The sequence below is a fragment of the Phallusia mammillata genome, chromosome 5 (assembly GCF_965637545.1).
Source record: "Phallusia mammillata chromosome 5, kaPhaMamm4.hap1.1, whole genome shotgun sequence".
In the NCBI taxonomy this organism is placed as follows: Eukaryota; Metazoa; Chordata; class Ascidiacea; order Phlebobranchia; family Ascidiidae; genus Phallusia; species Phallusia mammillata.
The window spans coordinates 11,942,369-11,958,739 of record NC_137256.1 but is presented as its reverse complement, the minus strand read 5'-3'; the positions used below and the strand labels follow the sequence as shown (position 1 = coordinate 11,958,739).

General features: G+C 37.6%; 1 protein-coding gene across 3 annotated transcripts in view; it reads right to left on the bottom strand.

Moving 5' to 3' along the window:
• LOC145229175 (uncharacterized) overlaps positions 1-16,371 on the bottom strand; it is a 28,362-nt gene that overhangs the window by 8,406 nt on the left and 3,585 nt on the right. For all 3 annotated transcript variants that reach the window (XM_080094472.1, XM_080094470.1, XM_080094471.1), the window contains exons 9-55: positions 16,071-16,209; positions 15,594-15,757; positions 15,427-15,530; positions 15,105-15,297; positions 14,553-14,748; positions 14,275-14,448; positions 13,772-14,016; positions 13,460-13,601; positions 12,918-13,112; positions 12,469-12,638; positions 12,275-12,365; positions 11,947-12,106; positions 11,742-11,874; positions 11,568-11,674; positions 10,966-11,123; positions 10,591-10,730; positions 9,904-10,228; positions 9,629-9,763; positions 9,395-9,552; positions 9,074-9,272; positions 8,756-8,931; positions 8,385-8,550; positions 7,777-7,975; positions 7,486-7,631; positions 7,178-7,358; positions 6,838-7,030; positions 6,534-6,608; positions 6,262-6,425; positions 5,951-6,129; positions 5,502-5,629; positions 4,714-4,898; positions 4,326-4,485; positions 4,103-4,217; positions 3,865-4,019; positions 3,480-3,596; positions 3,281-3,405; positions 3,107-3,200; positions 2,860-2,994; positions 2,392-2,721; positions 2,108-2,273; positions 1,928-2,041; positions 1,622-1,764; positions 1,448-1,513; positions 1,104-1,259; positions 942-1,046; positions 650-858; positions 121-325 (exon numbers count right to left, since the gene is read on the bottom strand). In XM_080094472.1, coding sequence (XP_079950598.1) covers positions 121-325; positions 650-858; positions 942-1,046; positions 1,104-1,259; positions 1,448-1,513; positions 1,622-1,764; positions 1,928-2,041; positions 2,108-2,273; positions 2,392-2,721; positions 2,860-2,994; positions 3,107-3,200; positions 3,281-3,405; positions 3,480-3,596; positions 3,865-4,019; positions 4,103-4,217; positions 4,326-4,485; positions 4,714-4,898; positions 5,502-5,629; positions 5,951-6,129; positions 6,262-6,425; positions 6,534-6,608; positions 6,838-7,030; positions 7,178-7,358; positions 7,486-7,631; positions 7,777-7,975; positions 8,385-8,550; positions 8,756-8,931; positions 9,074-9,272; positions 9,395-9,552; positions 9,629-9,763; positions 9,904-10,228; positions 10,591-10,730; positions 10,966-11,123; positions 11,568-11,674; positions 11,742-11,874; positions 11,947-12,106; positions 12,275-12,365; positions 12,469-12,638; positions 12,918-13,112; positions 13,460-13,601; positions 13,772-14,016; positions 14,275-14,448; positions 14,553-14,748; positions 15,105-15,297; positions 15,427-15,530; positions 15,594-15,757; positions 16,071-16,209 — 7,515 coding nt within the window. The remainder of the gene's footprint in view (positions 1-120; positions 326-649; positions 859-941; positions 1,047-1,103; positions 1,260-1,447; positions 1,514-1,621; positions 1,765-1,927; positions 2,042-2,107; positions 2,274-2,391; positions 2,722-2,859; positions 2,995-3,106; positions 3,201-3,280; positions 3,406-3,479; positions 3,597-3,864; positions 4,020-4,102; positions 4,218-4,325; positions 4,486-4,713; positions 4,899-5,501; positions 5,630-5,950; positions 6,130-6,261; positions 6,426-6,533; positions 6,609-6,837; positions 7,031-7,177; positions 7,359-7,485; positions 7,632-7,776; positions 7,976-8,384; positions 8,551-8,755; positions 8,932-9,073; positions 9,273-9,394; positions 9,553-9,628; positions 9,764-9,903; positions 10,229-10,590; positions 10,731-10,965; positions 11,124-11,567; positions 11,675-11,741; positions 11,875-11,946; positions 12,107-12,274; positions 12,366-12,468; positions 12,639-12,917; positions 13,113-13,459; positions 13,602-13,771; positions 14,017-14,274; positions 14,449-14,552; positions 14,749-15,104; positions 15,298-15,426; positions 15,531-15,593; positions 15,758-16,070; positions 16,210-16,371) is intronic.

Here is a 16,371-nt window from a genome sequence, read left to right as displayed (position 1 = left end):
CTGACAAAATTTGTTTCACTTTAGTTACTAAGTGCAAGCGCTCACAGAGGTGGGTGCTGGCAAATAATTATGTTATAATTATGACTACTTATCACAAGCAGAAACATGTGTAAAAAGAACCTTGCATGTGGACATAATGGTCGGAGCGGAAGTGGATAAACATCTCAGGGCCAGCGGACAACTGTGGACGGATAAAACTGTTTCTGCTGTCACAAAATTTCCCAATTCTCGGTGAACTTATATCGGGTCCATCATACAACGAAACACTGTCGTAACCACAAGACACGTCTCCCTCAACAAACATTTTGGAAAATTTCAGCAGAATCTACAGCAAAGTAAAAGGGTAAGATAAAGTTACTACCAGTATTTTGCTACTTCAGCAAGTAAACGCTTAATTTAGTGGAAACAGCCTAAATTTAAACATTTAGTTTTATTAAGCTTATTTTAAATTTTATTTAATCACTTTTTTCAAAATAAATGTATTCTTTAATTAAACTTCACAAGGATTTATCTTGTAACATACGCAAGAGTCATGTGCAACAAAAAAATAAATTTATTTTTAAAATTTTCAATTTTGATTGGATTTAACAAATCCATTAAAACTATGAGATAGTGTTAAAAACTTCCTATCACCTAACTGTAAACCAACCTGATATCCTGGTTCTGTTTCGAATTTCCACATGCAGTTTGAATTCTGATCATAATCCTTTGGAAAGTTCGGTGACGTAATAAACCAATGATCTCCGGATTTCCACGATGTTCCAGCGCACGTCACATTAGCAGTGAGGTCGATACGAAGTAGGGGCGCGACTGAGGGGGACGGGGTTTCCCCTGGGCTTGTTTGGGTCAAATAAAGGTCTACAATTTATAGTATACATTTTTTTAACTTTAACACATTTGGCGATATGATACATGAAGTAAAATTGTGTAGAATTAACTACCTGGATTTGTAGTCGTTGGTCGTGCCACAAAAATTGAAGGCGGAGTATTAGTCGGATGACCGAAAGATAAACCTACGGCAGATTGGATAGAGCGGATCGTGCGACCTAAGCATTAGTATGTCTATTAATTCAGATACAGAGGCGAAATAATCATGAACATACGGAATCGTGTTTCTCCAATATGCTGAACATCATATTCTTGATGGTTGTATGGGGACATATTGAGGTCAGTAAGCGTGTGAAATTTGATTGAGAATCCGTGTCCGGTGGATGTTCCAAGTAACTTCAGTCTGAGTGTCAGACCAGATTGGCTTGTGTCTGCCGGCAATAAACCAAAGTAAGTGTTGAATATTTGCACGTTGCACATTTATAACATAACGGAAAACACAGCTCGCGTGGTAGAGCCGAAATTTGGCCTGACACATGCTTAAGCAATGTTTGCATATGTAAATACTTGGTTCGACTCATCCCTCAGAAACACACAGTCAAGTAGGATAAGTTTTTACCTGTGCAGATGAAAAGTTGTTTTCGGGGACGTGTTGAATTTCCCAAACCAACATCATGCAAACTACCTGAAAAAACAACAAGAAATGTTAGGGTTTAGTGTAACACTAGAAGACACACCCCTCATGTTAAGGTAAGACCGATTAGGCAACTTTTCAGAAATGTAGAATAAGGACCTGGTAAGGATGAAGTAGTGCTGGGCACTGGTGGCTTCCATGCTGGGTCTTGGCAGTAATTTTCAGTGGCCTCGACCCAAGTGACAAAATGTGGGAGATCCTCAAGAAACTGAACCAGATCACACCAACTCACATTAAAACATCTAAAACCAAGAAAATGCCACAATTTTACAACACAACGTGGATATGATTGACATCATATTGACAAAAACATCTTACACTAAGATTAGTTACAATATTATTTTCTTTTTAGAAATTAAAAAATTACAATAGCAGTAATGCTGCACGTATTTATTGGAAACTGACTTTATAAACAAACTGCAATTAAGAAGTGAGGTTACTCCTTCGTCGGTATTGCTGTCAAACATTGTGTAAAGATCACTGGAGCAGGTGTTGGCCGAAAAACGAGTAAAGGAATGTCTAAAAATGCAAAAAGTTAGAAACAAATAATAAAAACTTTGAAGTTAAGAATTGAACTTAACGTACAGGCATTGTGGTTGAGCTGCAATCTGTCCTGCGATTCGATTGATATCAGATTGCGACAGAAGAGAAACAGTAGATGCGGTGGGCGGATGAGCACTTGGTATTTCCACGTCACCATTTCCCGATCCAACCATTGAATTTTCTTGGCGATTTATAAGAAACGTTTCGTCTAAGGAATCAGAGTAAACATTTTTGGTTACTTTGGTTTATCCACCATAGTTAAATACACCAAAAACAATACAAGGATAATTTCTGGTACTTGTGTTGACCCAACTTATTTGACTTACCCATCATACTTCTTGGTTCGATGAACGACAGTGGTTGACTTCCAGTGACGTAATCTCCGGAAAATATTTCCATTTGCTCGTTGAGGTCATAATACTGGACAAGCAGCAATATCAGCATCGCTTGGCCACTGTTGTTACTGTCGGGTTGAATTCTCCATTGACAGGTTGAATTCACCGCAACTTGAAACTTTGTTGGGAAACCCGGGCTTTCGATGACTCCTATGGCATCATCATAATTCATCGTGGGACATGTAGTGTTAAAGTTGTCTGTGACGGGAATGATACTCGGGGAAGTACTGGCGGTTGTTTCAAGTGTTGTTGCTGATGGTTCTAAAAAATTGTACGACCGTTGAGGTTTTCTTGGGCAAAATTGTGGTTTTCTTTTAAACAAAAGTAGAATTAATCGAAATTTTAACCATTTTTGCAGTGGAAAGTACATGTTAAAGCAAGAAGCAAAAAAAAACTTACCGAAAGATAATTCTATTTGTAAATCGATTTCGCTCCAAGCCGACCCGTTCCACACACTCCAGGGAACTTTGATGTCAGAAGGTAAAATTGCACTGTCGTTACAATACAACCACATGCCTTGTGGAACCTCGTTATCTGCAATAAAAATGTCTTGTTCATGCAATGCTTAATGTACATTGAGAAATGTTGACCAACTGGAAAAATGATTCTTAACTTTTTGGTGAGAGAATTTACGCATACGACATACCTTGCATATGCCCCGGAATAATTCTCCACTGGCCTAAAGGTTCGTAGAAAAACATCTTGTACACTGGTACTGAAATGTTTGATAGTAAAACGACCTGAAAAAAATTGTATGCAGTTTTAAAAAAACGTATCTCGTCAACGTATAGGTTCCACCATGTAAAAATGTCACACTAACCTGTTCGTATGTTGGGCGATATGCGGTGATTCCAGTAGAAACGTAATTTCCAACGACAAGTAGCAGGTTTACAGATTCCTGATTTGAAGTTGTTGAACCCAAAACTGTGATTGGTTTCGCTTCACCTAAAATCATTGACAATGGTTGTTGGTATTTAAAATTAAGTCAGTACCACGAAATCAGGCATTGAAAGTATTACCGGTAAAGTTTAAAGGTTCACCACTTGTCCACCATTTCGTGAAAAATCCAGCTTTTGAAAAATCGATGTCGGACTCGAAAAGAAGCTCCACCGTCGCATTGCTGATCTCAAATACACCTGAAAAAAAAAACGATTTGAAAATATGCCTATATGTAGACAAGACATAACGTCAAGTCATTGAGACAGTTGATGGAAAAATGAATAACATAGATGGCATTTTTTACAAAAACGATATCAAGAAATAATAGTTCGAAGCAACGTTATATGATTCAAATAAATCTAACCTAAATGAAGAATGTTTGACTTTGAGATCAGATTAAAAACAAAATATGCTTCCCTAAATGCAAATACTTTTTGATATGATTTTGTGTGATCTGAAGTTTACCTCCTGATCTGTTGCCTGTTAACCGCATGAAAATATTTGTGGGATCTATTCCTCCTCTGTATATCGTCACAAAATCGTAATCCTTTTCCAACGCGAATGTGTCGAACTCAATGCGCACTGTCTGCCCGGGAGCAGCCATAATGCGATACAAACAACTGAAAAACAGCTTTTTTACAATATTGCAACATACCACAAGTGTTGAAAAATTTTTGTCAAAACTTTCGCTGTGACGACTTACAACTGTTCTGGAGGATAGAATGAAGGCCACCCTGGGCTTGCGAATATTCCTTCGGTTAAATTGTAATATGTTCCCCCACATTCACCAGGTAACTCGTGAGCTGGAAGCGTCAAATCTGCAAACGAAGACATGCTAAGTGACATATTTTTACCCACGCTTAGTGCAAACTATTTCATGTGTGGGGGTTTGAGATTTTGTTAAAAAAGAAAGTAGAATAACCTACTCATGCCGGCGTATTTGTTGATCCACCCGATAAAGTATTGCACGTTGGCGTAAACATCGGGTCTGTCGATTTTAGCACATCCAATGCTCCAGCTGACGACTCCAGCCAAATGCCATTGTCCGTCGTCGGATTCGCAAACCAACGGGCCACCACTGTCACCCTGCATGAACGTCGAGAAACAGAGAATTCATATGAAGTAATAAGAAAAGACATATACATGGACCAAGGTTTAGATGAACGTATACCACAAACCGTACACAATCATATCTTTAACGTTACAACTGCTCAGACAAACCACTTACAGGGGAAAAAAACGTCGCATTAGATTATTAATTTTGCAGGCTAAAAGTATATGATAAATACTTTATATTATTTTTTTGTAACTTACGTGACAAATTCCGATGCTGCCAGTCTTTGGATATCCGGTGCAAATCATGCGTGACGAAATCTTCTTGTTATAACTACGGTTACAATCCTCGCGAGAAAGTATGGGTGTTTTAGCTTGGAACAAATCCAATGGTTCTTCTCCGTCGTCTTCCAAATGTCCATATCCAGCAATGTAACACATGTCGCCTAAAATGTTCATATAGTGACTTTAGCTGGATAATATTGTTGCCATTTATTAAAGTACTTGATCTTGAACCAGTTGTGCTTTTATAATTTGTGCAAAGCATTGGATGCAATATGTTAAAAAAATGAATGTCCTTAAAATTAGTTTCAAAAGTACGTGTGTACACCTAGAAAGGTTCATGGCCTCAAAAGTTTTTAAAACGAACATAAAACAAAAGCCAATAACTCATAATCAGCAATTTACAGTGTCCGACGTATTTCCTATTTCAAACACTCGAGACGCAAAAGTGTTTTATATATTAAAGATGCCAAGGAGGTAAAACGTGCTCGATTATTACAAACATAAGTAGTTGTTAAGTCTTTTGTGCGATTGACCCTAATATAATAGGCCATGTTTGGGGATTTTGTATCTAGTGAAAAAAGAATGTGCGATTAGTCATATCGATATTTTTTATTGTGATAAAATCACTTCATATTTAAACGATTTCATTTCATTTCATTATTTCAACATTTAAATCTAGATGTATTGGTGAGATACACAAAGTAGGTTACAAGGTTCGATCCCGGTAAACAACAAATCGACAATGTGTTAAATAAACAACATACCCGGTCTAAACCGAATATTTCCGCCCGGTAGACAAGCAGGGCTGATAAACTTCGTGAACTTTACGGTACGGTCCAATACCAATATCGCGATATCCCAATCCGGAATCTCTGCATCACTCGCATAATTGCTGCACAAAAATATATACAGAAGATCACCAACAGAATATTCTCAAACATACAGCATAGGCCATATTTCAAGGCAAGTATCAAAATGAAAACACAAGCAAACGAGTGTAAGGTAACAAAATTATAGAATATGTTAGTTGGTTAATTATTAAGTAATTAAACTATTATTTTTTATCTTATTGTTTTTCTAAATAATGTTTCTAAAGCTTTTTCTGTACCGGCCTCATAACAGCTTATTAATTTTAACCCCCCACCCAATGCTATATACCTTAAGGAATATACTAAGTATTTGGTCATAACTATTTTGTTTGCTGAAAACTTACTCATGTTTTTCATAATCAACAATAGAGTACGTCGTTGCCCCGAGATCAAGAGGTGCAAGATCATTAGTTCCCAAGACAATCTTAAATTCACTCGGCGACTTTATGTCGAAACAATGCGCTGCTGTGATCACGTGACGATCGGAGATCAGAGTTCCGCCGCAAAGATGACCACCACCAGCCTTTAGCAAAACAGGAAATAAGAGTGTTGCATACTTTTGTTTGTAACATTTTTTGCTTTTTGCCCACGAACGTATCCTGTACAGGATGGTCTGTACTTTGCTTTTGCAAACGTTTGGAGTTACTGCACTTACTTGCAATGAAGCAATCCATGGCCAATAACCTCTTGCAGTTTTTTGGCCGCCCACAATCTTTAGCATCGGTTTCTTCGTATGAACCCGTTCAATGGATCTCACTCCGCATTGATAAGGAACACAGTCAGCGACCCAGACTGATCCCGAAGAACAAGCCGAAATACCTGCACAAAAACGTAAACAAACAGTTCAGGCCAGGAATTGTTTGGCATAGAAAAAATCTACATAATTTTGCATTCCGAAAATGTTCAAAAATATAATACAACATTCACCTTGTGAAGGAATATTGAAAGTTTCTTCTCTTCTGCTTTGGAGTGACGTAATATAACTCTGAATGTACTGCGGATCTACATGAACAAAACCGCTTAGATTAAGTTTTTACAATATACGTGCTTTTTATACCTTCTTGTATGTTACAAAGGTAAAGTTATAATAATAACAAAATTTTATGTGTGAAACTTAGAACTCATAACGGTCCGCCAAAATCAACTGGTGTTGCTATTAGGAGTTTATCGATCAATTTTCCAATCATGTGACTTTTTTTTCCATTTGGTACATAAAGCCAAACCCTCTTACATTTGTCGGTAAGATTCCCGGTAAGTCGATAATGCGAAAAACCGACATGCTTCTTTGGAAGCGAGATAAAACGAAGAGGTAACAAAGCCTTCGAGTAACCCAGCTGCTGACACGCCGCGTCAGCTACGTCATGTGTAACGTCATCACCACACAAGAGAGAAAATTTGTCGTTAAGTCGTCGTACTTCCAGCAACTGCCCGAAAAAATGTTTTGTTAAGGTTGGATAAGATTAAGTTCAAATATGGAAACATCTGTGCGATCGGGAATATATGTACATGCTTTAAAAGGGTTTCTTATACACCCGACCTCACTCAATAAATCCATTTACTTGTGAACTAACCGTTTCTCCAAATAAGTTGGTGGCGCGCGTGCAATTGGATTCATCACTAGCATCTGGGCATCCCACCTTCCCATCACACTGATAGTTGTCAGTTAAACAAGTGAGATCAGGACACACAAACTTACAATGGGTAGGTTCAACAATTGTAACGTTCAGCTCCATCACTGGCAATACGATTTTTCTGCATGTCAAAAGATACAAAAGAGTGAAATAAAAGGATGCATTTTGTTAGGGAAGTTGTTGTAAATAACACTTACAAACAACACAGATATAATGAATTAAAGTAGAAAATATGTAAATTTGTTTACCTGTTAAACGTGAGAACTATAGTGACTTCATTGTCGTTAATTAAGTATGAAGATGGCTTCAAAAAATAATTCTTATGAAAGAGTTTTGATTCAGACGGAAATATAAGAGCATCAGCTATATCCGAAAATCCCTTGTATACGATCAACTGCAAAAGATACAAACCAAAACTGTTATCGCGTTTTAATTTATATATTTACGCCAAACCTAGTAAATGAAGTAAGATGTGTTATCCCAGAAATAAATCAAGATTGTTTACAAAGAGAAATATTAAAAAGCAAACACATTTTTACCGAAAATTTCACTTTTCTTGAACCCAACGACTTTCCAATGTTCAGCAAAACCTGCTTTCCTTTAGTTCCGTGAACTCGCCAGAAACATTGTTTACCAAACACTGGATGGTCAATATCTTTATTCTCAAGCAATGTTGTACGAGAGCTAAACACATCAGCTATAGAACCGCAATGGGATGGACAACCAATTTCATCAGACCTGGAATATGACATACATTTGTGTTAGATTACCAAGTACACAAACTTCAAAACAGGTTTCCGAAACAAATCCACGGTTATTGATGAGATTGCAATAATGTTGATGATATCAGACATTTGTTTAATGGTGAAAATAACGGCCCAAATAGACATAAAAAGCGACATGCTTTATTGTTCAAACGTTTCGGCAAATGCTCATGCCATAACCAGTGACATTTGTTGTTTATTGTTGAAACGAACATCTACTATATAAATGTTGTAACCTAAAGTAACCCTAATTGTTGACTAAAAGCAACCAAAAACCCTTTGTCTAAAGGCAGCTCAACGGAGAAATGTCTTTTTTACGTTAAGAGAATAGGTTGGTATAGAAAAACGCTCCCAAAAGACTTCGAAACCCAGTCTTAACTTACCAATCCCCACAATCGTTTAATCCATCACACATTTGATCTGGATGAACACACCGTCCATTCGAACATTGAACCCCATTGTTGCATGGACTTCCACGATCTACTTGCGAACATTGAAGGGTGTCTACGGCCATTGAATTCAACCAAACGTGTTGTAAACCTTCAAAAACTAAAGAAAGGGGAATTAGAAGCAACCTAAATACCTTCCTGGTGCAAAGACAAATTATTAAATTTTCCACCCTGATGTGAAAAACAATTCTATCAGGCCTTCATAAGCGCCTTACCACATTAAACACACAACGAGTCGTTTTTATTTCGAATCAACTTAAAGTCAACTTTTTGGCAAGGAGTTGTTTTTGTTCATTTCACTATACCTATTATAAAAGAGTTTTCTGTTGCCAGGGAAATAGAAGAGTTAACTTCAATCTTCAGAGTCAACCAAGGCCGAACACTGGCTATTGGAGTGAGGGTGTGTGTAATTATTGATGATGCATCAAAATCTTGTACTCTTCGAACTCCAACTTTAAGTTGACCTTGATGGGTCCGTTGTCTAAATTACAAAAAAAAAACATGTTTTAAAGCGTTATCACGATACGATACATTTCACGATTTGACACAAAATAAGGTGTATGTTCATAAGGTTATCCTTTAAATAAATTAAACACAGTCGCTTGATACAGTAATTTAAATACCTATACTCGATTGAAAGGCAGTAGACGGGGTAGTAAGTGCTTATAGCAGGAAGAATTGGACTTTCAACGAAGGGGGGAAACATGTAATGGCCCGATGTGTAGCTGATCACACCAGATGACTCAGGCCTATTAGCGACGATCACTGGGTCGTTTCGACTACGTTCGTACAGCGGTTGCATCAAATCATGGTGAACAGTACCTGAGTAGTAAGTTCACAAAACATTTCTGGTTAATAGAATCATTCCATTGTAGAAATGTATTGGGTGCTGTTTTAAGATATGTTATGTTGAAATATTGTGCAATTTCCCGACTATGTCTTACCAAACACAAAGAATGAGTTTGCGTCAAGGTTAGAATCGTCAAACTCAGTCACGTATGACTGAGGTCTGACACAGGGCATCTGGTTAATGGTAATGTTGTCAACCGCTATGTAGCCGGTCTCATCTTGACCCTTCATTGCCGTAAATACAAGGTTGTATCTGAACATAAGTTTTTCGGTTTAGCTGAACAATTTTAAACTTAAGCTGCACAACAGTTTCTTCATGAAGCAATTACTTGACATCTGATGAAGGAATGCTTGTAATCGCGTCGTTCCAGGAGTTATTTGCATCGCCTGAAGTTTTCCATGTTACAAATTCACCATTAACGGTAAGAGATAGCGACTTCGATGAAAGTCCAGTGACGAAGTAACTGATTCAAAGACATAGATGGTGCAACATTGTAAAACAAGATTTTTCAAGTTTGTTAATTTTCAAACAAAAGAACCGAATTTCAAACAAAATACGATACAGTTATTGGTTCAAATAAAAGTTTGTCCATATATATCTCACCTAAAACTAAGGCACCATCTGTCAAACTGTGGTTCCTTTTCCATCTTAGCATCTTCACCCGGTGTGGATCTCTCAGCTATTCTAGCAACGGGGACAATGAAGCTAGCGGTCGCTCTTCCAGGAGAAGTCCCGTCGAAAAATGCAAAACTGTTAGCTTCCATGTGGCGACGATTTTCCGGAGCGAAATCAATAACCGCCTGTGGAATGGTGAGATTGCAGCCATAGAAGATTGGCGAGAAGAAAGGATGCCCGCCATTGTGATGGGGACCGAAGATTCCTTCCTCGACGTGTTCGAAAAAGTCGATTCGTCTGTAGCCAAATAGGCCTAAACAGTTTTTTTTAAGGTTTGGTTTGGGTGACCCCTAAGTAGTTTTAAGAGACCGCAAGTGTTTCATTTAAATACCAAAAACTGTAGTTGTAGTTGCAAGTCCAAATTTTGGGAAACCGCTGGAGAAATTTGAAACGGTCCCCCAAAACACCTTAAAAAAACACTGGGCCCAAATATAAAAGAACCATTGGTACGTTAATATTTAGAAATCCAAGCATACCAAAGTTGAACACTACATGAACAATACATTAATGAAAATGTCATTGTTGTGCGTTCTAATCTCAGCGACGACCAGCCTTAGATTTGGTTTAACAAATATAAGTTTTTCTGATGCCAGTCTAGATATTTCTTAGACATACCCTGGCAGTGAATATATTCTCCAACTTCATGGGCGTAATCCTTGGCACCGATAAACTCGCAGTGATCTTCACCCAAACCAAAACCATCAGCCACGTTACGAAACACTCCGTGCAAAGTTTCACCCAGATAGATCTTGTATCTGATTACAACAATCATAAAAAAACATTAAAATAAAACTAGTCCAAAAATTGGACGACAAATCGTCAAAATGCACGTAACATTAAATCTTTAACAAAGTATTTCTCAATGCACGGATCAGTCCATGATTATTTCCGCAAAACTAGATTGTTGGTTTGGTTTGTCATCGAAAATCTTTATTTAAACACGAGGCTATTCCTTTGTAATTTCTGATTTATCAATGGATTAAAACTGACCTTGTTGGACTGCAGAGGACGATGCCTGCAAACTGTGGTGCACCGAAAGATGAAATTTGTCGCACAAGTTTGATTCCATCACATCCGCTACATCCGGGAGTGTCGTCATGCTTGAAAGGAAAATAAAACCACTCCGGTCCGAGTTCCTCAACTGGATTCTGTAAACACATGTGAGTATTTGGTAATGCAATATACACCAAAATTACTGATTTTAGCACAAGTTTACATGATCAAAATCATAACTACCAGAGATATTGCTTTTAGAGAATATATCATGATCTAGACGTTTCCACAATTGCTATTGTCACTTTAAACTAAAAGTTGGTCTATAAACCAAAACTCCTTAATCTTGTCAAACACCATATGCTAGAGCAGTGGTTCTTTTTTTCCTTGCTGCACCCCTTTTAGATTACCAACCAGTTTTCGCACTCCTTTCTGTAATTGCTTAAATAACAAAACCATGGTAATTTAATTTTTATACATGCATCCCCGCCCCCGCTAGAAACAGTTCTCGCACCCCTGGTTAAGAACCCGTGTACTAGAGTATAGTACTGGGGATTTTTGTTTATAGTATAGAAGGTGCTGGCGTAAACAAGTGCTACCTTGTCGAGTAAATTTTGGTTCGTTCGAGCAGAAAACTCCGAAGATCCTTCATCCACAAAAGGAAGCGATCCTGACTTTATCGACCATCCACCATCCATATCATTGACTGCGCATATTACAAAACATATCAAAGATTATGGTATGATCAATATAATCGAACATTGCTTACTTACTGTTTTCATAACCACATTCGCCTCCGTCAAACAAGCAGTGATAACTGACCTTGCACAAACCGTCACTAATCATGACGTCATCAAGGGCAATGTCACTGCGAAAGTCTTTTCCTCGGACCGCTTGGAAAACAACCTGCCGCAAAAAATATTATTTTCTCTTGACATAGATAAGAAGGAAGGAGTCATAATATGCACCGAAGCGTACCTGAAAAAGACCATGTTCACTGATTGACACAGAAGATGTCTTCCAAAATACTCCCTGATTGCCGCTGACACTCCACTTTTCCTTCATATTCTGTTCGTCGCGATGTTGGACAAACAACGACAAACTTCCCACACCTTCGCCGAACATGTGATATGAAAACCTAAAACAAACGTTTCTTATCTTAGTCTGTTGTTTTAAACGAACTTTGGAGGTTATTCCTCCTATTTTTAGTTTTACTTAAAAAATACCTGGATTAAAATTGAAGCTGTAGTGCAAAGCAAATCATTTTGTACATTTCATACACAAAATTTTCAAAGCTTGCACTTACTTGACGCAAACTGGACCCAGCAACCATGTAGAAATCAGTCTTGCCTCAGCACCTTCATCGTGTGGTGTGGCTTCAGCGTAAATATACGTACCTTAAAATGGGGATTTTTTTAGCAGAGTGTACCGGTGCACATTGTTTGACAATTGTAAAACATATAATCCTCAGTGGAGATAGCATTTTGCATTTCGACTTACTGTTAACACGCAGCATCGTGTGGTCGAGAATAGGTCCGGTTTTACTCGAAGGCGTTCGACCGTGCCACAACGTCCAATCAAATTCGTCGTTTGAAGCTTGGCTCCATAAACAAAAGTCGTCTTCGAAGTCGCAGGTTTGGCTTTGAATAGGGCAATTTTCCTCGTCCGAACTTTTTGAACAAGAAGGTGCGAAAAAGAACAAAATAATTACTCTCCTGTGCAAGTTACTGTAGTATGGCAGTCAAAACTGAAGGTCATGTCATATTTGTTAAATATATTAATCAGCGCATTATCAGGTTTGAATTGACTTGAATAAATATACGTAAAAAATAGTTTCATTTGAGTAAATCATTAGACATTTTTTTTTATTTGCACACTTTCTTAGTCACAAGATATAACAGATAGGGGCGCATACTCGGACAAAAAATATCAAGATAAATTATTCCTACCCGTCTCTGCAGTCCATCCGCCCATCGCATAGTGAAGAGTTGGCTACACATCGCTTTTTGTTTTTGCACAAAAACATTGACGAGTCGTCGCATTCCAGCAAACTGGTTGGACAAACTGAAAAATGCTCATCTTCGCCGTTTGGACAGTCCCTAGTTCCGTCGCATACAAGAACAGAGCTCACGCATGAATGAGTGCTGAAACAAAATTGAATTTCTAATGACGACTGAAGACAACATGCCTCATATTGGTAAGAACAGGGTTTTTTTAAGGTTTGGTTTGGGTGACCGCTAAGTAGTTTTAAGAGACCGCACGTGTTTTATTTAAATACCAAAAAATAGCCATATTTGCGTAAACGAATTATTTGTACAAATTTCGGGAAACCGCTGGAGAAATTTGAAAACACCTTAAAAAAACACTGGGTAAGAATATTTCAAAAATTTTACGTATTCGATTTTTTATGTATTCAGTATCCTTAAATTATATAGACCTAAGATAAGATAATGCACTAGAAAATAAGCATACAATTTTATATTTTTCTAACCTGTTGACACACAAAGTTTCCCAGGGGTAACATTGGCCAGCACAAATCGGATAAGAAAGAGTTTTGGAAATACAAACTTCCTCGCAATTATGATTCTTGCCAGCGCACGGAAAGTTTATATCTTTACTGCTTTCCATTAAAGCTGCAAATAAAAAAGTATTATTTGAATTTGGATGAAATACCAACATGACATTTTATTCTAAAATAGCTTTTCGTTTTTGTTTTACAGACAAGACACAAGTGCATGTATAATTTCAAATTATTTGCAATGTGTTACGTACACCTATAGTTATAGTTGAAACATGCACCCACCATCTTCGTAAGTCACATGGTCTTGAGAGGTTAACGCTGTAACACCAGAAAGCGACCCGACGTTGGTTAACGGCAAAAGGTTTGGTGCAAATGTCCCATCTGATTTCTCTTCATATTCATACATTGTATTGTCTATTGAGTTCATCACAAAGATACGCTTTCCCATTGATGTCAGCAAAGTGGGTTCAAAAGTGGATGGGGACAAATTCGTTTCGTTCATGCTCCTTATTTCACTTCCATCCGGTCTACAAGCAAAAAAAGTCGTAACACGGTAGTAAAATCTTACTTTAGATTACACAACAAACGTCTTGAATGGTATTTTTAAGATTACACTAGAAAGTAAATCAAATCATATAGTATTGTTAAATCTAAACCAGAGAGTAAAAATGACATTTATTAATAAAGAGTAAGACCAGATATAATGGTAATTGAAGACTAACCCAAGGAATAAAAACGTGTTTTTGTGTGCGCTAATCGAATAAAAAAATGCGTTTTTGACTTACCTCATGGAGTTAATTGTTACAGAAAGTGAGTCAATCCACAAAAGTCGATTACAAGCCATACAAAACACTAGCGATTGTGGACGGATGATCGGATCGTTGATGAGAACTTTTCTGTTACTTCCATCCATTTCACTCCTTTCTATTCGTCCCCACATGTCCGCCCAAAACAGATTTCTTTAAAAGTATTAATGACAACAAATTTATCAGCGATATTTTGCCATGTTACAAACGTTTGAATCTCATATCAAAATATGCGGATACAATTGTTCCACACGTACCTTCCAACTGAATCTACAGATAGCCCTACAGGAGTGTAGAGATCGGTAGTGATGAGACGTTTGTTGAGCCCTGTGGAATACCCCTCACCACTGGCGCTAGAGAGGCGAGCCACCCCAATACTCCGGCTTGCCATGTCGCTCCAATAAACGTTGTTGTCGTATACATCCACCGCCAAGCCCACGGGCTGTAGTAGTCCTGCAGTTCATAAGTCAGTATGATTACGACATAGGCGTGATTAATGTGTTGATCTTATCGCGAATTACGCTAATGGAGGATTAAGTTTGTATTGGAAACTTAAACATAGCAGCGACTTTATAGTTGCATGGAGTTATAGACATTATACTTCACACAGGTACGCTTTTGTTTATTTCAGTATATACATTTAATCTCACAAGGTTTTGTAAAAAAACTCTTGCATATATTTTTAAACGTAAATCCAGACATCATTTAGAAAAAGAAGAAATAACCAATTTTTTACGACAAAGCTCAGGCTTGCTGTAACACAAAAATCACTGCTGGTCTTTTAACAAAGTAACGTCTTTTTTATTTACCGGATACAATGGTCGCACTTTTCCTCGTTGGATCAGTTACGGAAGTAGTTTTGATGTTGCGAGTTTTGCGATCAATCCATATCAAAGAATACGTCCAATAGTTATTGCTGCCTTGTCCATGGGTTTTCTTCAAGTTTACTTTACGGCGATGAAGCAGAACGTTTACGACACCACTGGGCACGGAGAGGAGTAACTAAATTCCAAACAGGAATGTTGATGAAACTCAAAACAAACAGTGACAAAATTTAAATGAAGTTTATAGTTTGTGGAAAAATACAAAATATTGCCGAAGGCGATTTTTGAATGTGTAATATTTTTATACCCTTGGCGTGATCTGTTGAAAGGCACTTCTTCCTGAAGGTACGATATATACACCGTTGGAAGTGGAAATAACGACAGATTGATCGAACTCGTGAATCGGCGTTCCTGAAACAAGCCAAAACATGTATTTGGTTCAAATTTCTCACAAAAAATGTTGTGACATGTTACCTTCAGTGCATCTTTGCAGGCGAACTGTCACTGGCAAACTCAACGCCCCATGACTTGAAGTACGGACTGTTACGTGATGAGGTAAACATGGGGTGAGGTTGTCAAGTGTATTTGTAAACATCGAGGTGACAGAGGTGTTACCTTGCTCGCCTTTTGGGCTGTGTCTGTAAGAAATCTTGCTTGTTTAAAATCTATAGCAACACAATTACAACATCAACAAAAAGCCTGTTTTTCACCAACTTTATGTAGACGCTGGATTATAACAAACCGTGCATCCTCGTTAAAATTAAGTCGATTGTTTACTAATTTGCCATTGGTATAAATACAGAGTGTTGGCATACAAAATGCACATTTTTGTGTATACTTTTGTATACTTCAAAACAGCATGTAGGACATATATTGCTACTCGCGCAATGTTTTTTCTTCAGGTTAGTATAACTTTGTGCAAAATCTGACGAGTTAGTCAGAAAAACTAACCTGACGGTATATCTTTTGTATGGGGAAACAACATCATATTCTATTGTACCAAATTTTGCCAAACCCGATGTACGAACAACGACCTCCACTTCTGTGGAACTCACACGCCGTAAATCAACGTTTTGTGGTGAACTTGGAGCTGTAAAATAAGTTTTGATTTCATAATGCAAAAAATAGTTGCCAAATTGTCGCCTTTGTGCCTTTATGAATTGCGATGTTAAATAAAAAGCTAATTGTTGTTTTACAATTTTAATAAAAAAACGTTAAAAATTGTCGGCATGCGAATGTATTTTACCCAAAT